The sequence below is a fragment of the Psammomys obesus genome, unplaced genomic scaffold (assembly GCF_907164565.1).
Source record: "Psammomys obesus unplaced genomic scaffold, mPsaObe1.curated_primary_1811, whole genome shotgun sequence".
NCBI lineage: Eukaryota > Metazoa > Chordata > Mammalia > Rodentia > Muridae > Psammomys > Psammomys obesus.
This window is the reverse complement of record NW_026591918.1, coordinates 9912755-9916219: the sequence shown is the minus strand read 5'-3', so window position 1 is coordinate 9916219 and position 3465 is coordinate 9912755. Positions and strand designations below refer to the sequence as shown.

The 3465-nt window shown below is 53.0% G+C and overlaps 1 protein-coding gene across 3 annotated transcripts in view; it reads right to left on the bottom strand.

Moving 5' to 3' along the window:
- Positions 1 to 747: 747 nt before the first annotated feature.
- The window catches only part of Ogdhl (oxoglutarate dehydrogenase L), a 25862-nt gene continuing 23144 nt past the window's right edge, over positions 748 to 3465 (bottom strand). For all 3 annotated transcript variants that reach the window (XM_055612437.1, XM_055612439.1, XM_055612438.1), the window contains 3 exons: positions 2317 to 2480; positions 2023 to 2177; positions 748 to 1356 (listed from right to left, as the gene is read on the bottom strand). In XM_055612437.1, the coding sequence (XP_055468412.1) occupies positions 1233 to 1356; positions 2023 to 2177; positions 2317 to 2480 (443 nt within the window). In that variant the 3' untranslated portion in view covers positions 748 to 1232. The remainder of the gene's footprint in view (positions 1357 to 2022; positions 2178 to 2316; positions 2481 to 3465) is intronic.

Below are 3465 nucleotides of genomic sequence, written 5' to 3'. Positions count from 1 at the left end.
AAAGAAAGAAAGAAAGAAAGAAAGAAAGAAAGAAAGAAAGAAAGAAAAACATATACACTCTCAATAGATTTAGGGCAGGCCTCAGTCTTCAACTGTATACCCTCCAAGTCCACAAGGCTCCAATGGATAGCTCCTGACCCAGTCAGAAATAGCTCTAGTTAATCCTGATGAATCACCAAACAAAACAAATATGTATGAACTTGAGGGAGGAATTTGTGAGGATGGAGAAAAGAGGAGGCACAGAGATGGTAGGCGAGCGTGGCCAGCGTGCCAGGCACGCATATGTGAAACTGCAAAAGCCGTAATAAAAACAAAACAAACATGGCTACAGGTGTCACTCAGTGGTAGTCATGCTAGCATGTGCCAGACCTTAGATTACGTAAGAGAGGGGACAGGAGATAAAACGCAGGGAATCACATGTGTATCTCCCAAACAGGATCGCAAGTCTAAAGACCTGGCATGAAGTTGCAACCTTCCAGTGGGAGGCCCTGGCATTGAATCCCTAGGAGGCATTCTGGAAAGGGGACATATGTGCCACAGCTGCCACAGCTGCCCGGCATCTCAGCAGGTGCAAATTCAGCAAGGGAGAAGGTAGAAGCCAAAGAGAAGCAAGAAACCCGTGCCTGTGGCTCAAGGGAAAATCTGTTCTGGATACTGAGATAATCTTTCCCTCCTCATTCTCCTTCCCCCACCCCGCCAGCCATCCCTCCCCCCAGCTGCAGAGCATGAAAAGAGAACACATCTTTCTGAAGCATATCTTTATTCCTCTTCTCTTTGGTTTCCTACTTTGGTTTCCACGTGTGGGCTACACCTCACTGCATCTCGCAGCGCGAGTGAGCTGAAATCTCTGCTTCCAAGAACACGGAGGAGGGCATCTTTTTGAATCTGCACATGAAGACAACGGGGTGAACGGCAACTGAGTCTGCCAGGATGGGAGCACTAGTACACAGCTCCTGTGGCTGTTCAGGAACAAGACCAGTGCAGCTAGGAAAAGCACCACCCCCACCCCCCAAAATTGAGAAAGGTCAGCAGAGCTGGTGCAACAGAACATAGCTGCATCCCCTGCCCCTAAGGGGTGCTACGTCTTGGTCCTGACAAATTCTGAAATAACAGAGATCAAAACCAGCAGTGCTATTCTGTGGTCCCAACTGCTATGCGAGTGTGGCTCATCTGGGGGCCCCAGAGTTTCCTGAAAACCTCCCTCAGCAAGACCTAGCATCCTTGGCCTTGTTCTAAAATGTCTTGCCCTCAAAGGCTTTCAGATTGAAGGCAGTATCCAGGAACTTCCTCAGTGACACCAAGTGAGCATTCTTGTTTCCGGTGGCTGGTGCGGCTGCCGGTTCCCGGCCAACATACCTAGAGGGGGAGAGTCAGATGAAGGAAGGGCTGGGCTTAGCTGCACAGTATTTCTACAACTGCAGGGTCACGCACACGAGGAAGACTGCCTGCCTGGGCAGTCCGCTCAATGCACCGTGGGCCTACGAGCTCAGCGACCCAGCCGCAAGACAGGGAGAAGCTGCCGGCTCCATGACCATGAAGATAGCAATTGTGCCACACCCTAGAGACTTTGGGAGCAAACACCCTTTTGGTTTTTCTACATTTTTTTTTACCCCAGTCCCATCTTCTCAAAGACAAAGATGCTCACCCAGAGCACCAGTGGTTACCACCTGCTAGGTACCTCAGGAGGCTGGCCTGCACACACAGCTAATCCTATCATTTTCTGGCAGCATCAAGGTGGGAGATTTGAGTCACACAACAGGGTCTGAAATTTGATCCTGGCCGCAGAATACTTAGGTTTACTGTCCTTGAAGGTCACACAGGCAACACCTCCAACCCTGATATGCTAACCTGGAGACCAAGCTCAGAGCCTACAGGGACTTACACGCTTGCCTGAGGAGGGCAGGGGCTAGTTCTGGGTGGCACCAATGAGGCAGGATCAGCCAGTATGGGACTGCCAGGCTTAAGAGCCAAAGGTCGGCTAGGAGAGGTGGGAGGTAGCTAGTGAGCTGTCTAGCCCAGTACCATATGGGCCGGGAGCGGCCAAGGAGAGTCATGAAGCGCGGACTGATGTAGTCGTAGTAGCCCATGTTCTTATGCTCTTCCTGACACCACACCAGCTCAGCACCGGAGTATTTTTCTGCCTCCCGCATGATTAGGTCAAAAGGGAATGGAGAGATCTGAGGAGGCGGAGATACGAAGGCATGGTCAAGGAGGGACAGCGTGTGCAGGGCCTTGGCAGTCACGCCCCACACTGCCCAGTGCCAGGGGCTGGTGAGTTGACCCGTCCAGCTCTACCAGCGCTCATGCTCAGCAAACCTGCTCCAGGCGTGTGATGGCCACTTGCTGCTCCAGGCCCTGGCTGCTGCGCTCCTTCACCAGGTCATAGTACACCTTTCCTGTGCAGAAGATGAGCCGCTGGACCTGCTCGGCAGCCCCTGCCGCAGGGCCGGCTTCGGGAATCATCCGCTGGAAGCTTGTTCCTACGGGATGGACCAGGGACCTCAGGGCTATGAGCACCCAGAAGGGCAATGGGACACTGAGCACCCCAACCCTCCCTGTGTTTTTCTAGGCTACTGAGCCGATTCAGGTCAGGCCATTTACATTAGACAGTGTTTGACCCACAAGATGGACTAAAGGACAGATGATACCCTAAGTTGTCACAGGGAGAGAGCAGAGACAGGTCTGTGTACAAGAGCAGAGCCCTGGGAACACAAACATGCAGGGTGTGGGCTACAGGAATGGCGAGGACAGGAAGGACAAGGAAGATAACATGATGAACCCATGACAGTGCCATTCTGCTCCAGAGATGATCCCACTATGCCCACACCAGGCGTGGCACTCAGCCCCCACGTGCCAAGGTGAGAAGCTATTGAGAGGCCACGGTACAGTCCTCCTCCTCCAACCCTGCAGCAGAGCCTCCACCTCCCAGCCTTGGCCATTTCTCCCTCCTGAAGTCAGCACGCTGCGCAACTCCCCAGGAAGCTACTGTGATGTGCCTGTATCACCATGTCCTGAGGACACTGGCGCGCAGAGGGCAGGGACAGAGCTGCTGTCCGCCGGGGCCCAGCCACACTGGGAGAGCTCTGACGGCCCACTATAGCCGCCTTCCCACAGTGGACACACACAGATGAAAACAAAACAAAAAACAACAAAGCCCACAACTATCCACGCTGCTGAGGCCCTGACTGGCTAAACCCTGTCTCAACTACTCAGGACTCAGCCAACCCAGATCTTCTCTGTTGGCCACGGGGTTTCATTCTTGTGCCTCTATGGCTCCCTTCCAGGGCACATTTCAAGTCTCCATGTGCTTTACATGGCCCCTGACTTTCAGGTCAATGAAGCTGAGCGCTTTGGGAGAGGTCAACCAGGTTCCCGGTAATGTCTATTTGGTTCATGAGTGAAAATAAGATAGATGACGGATGGATGGATGGATGGATGGATGGATGGATGGATGGATGGATGGAT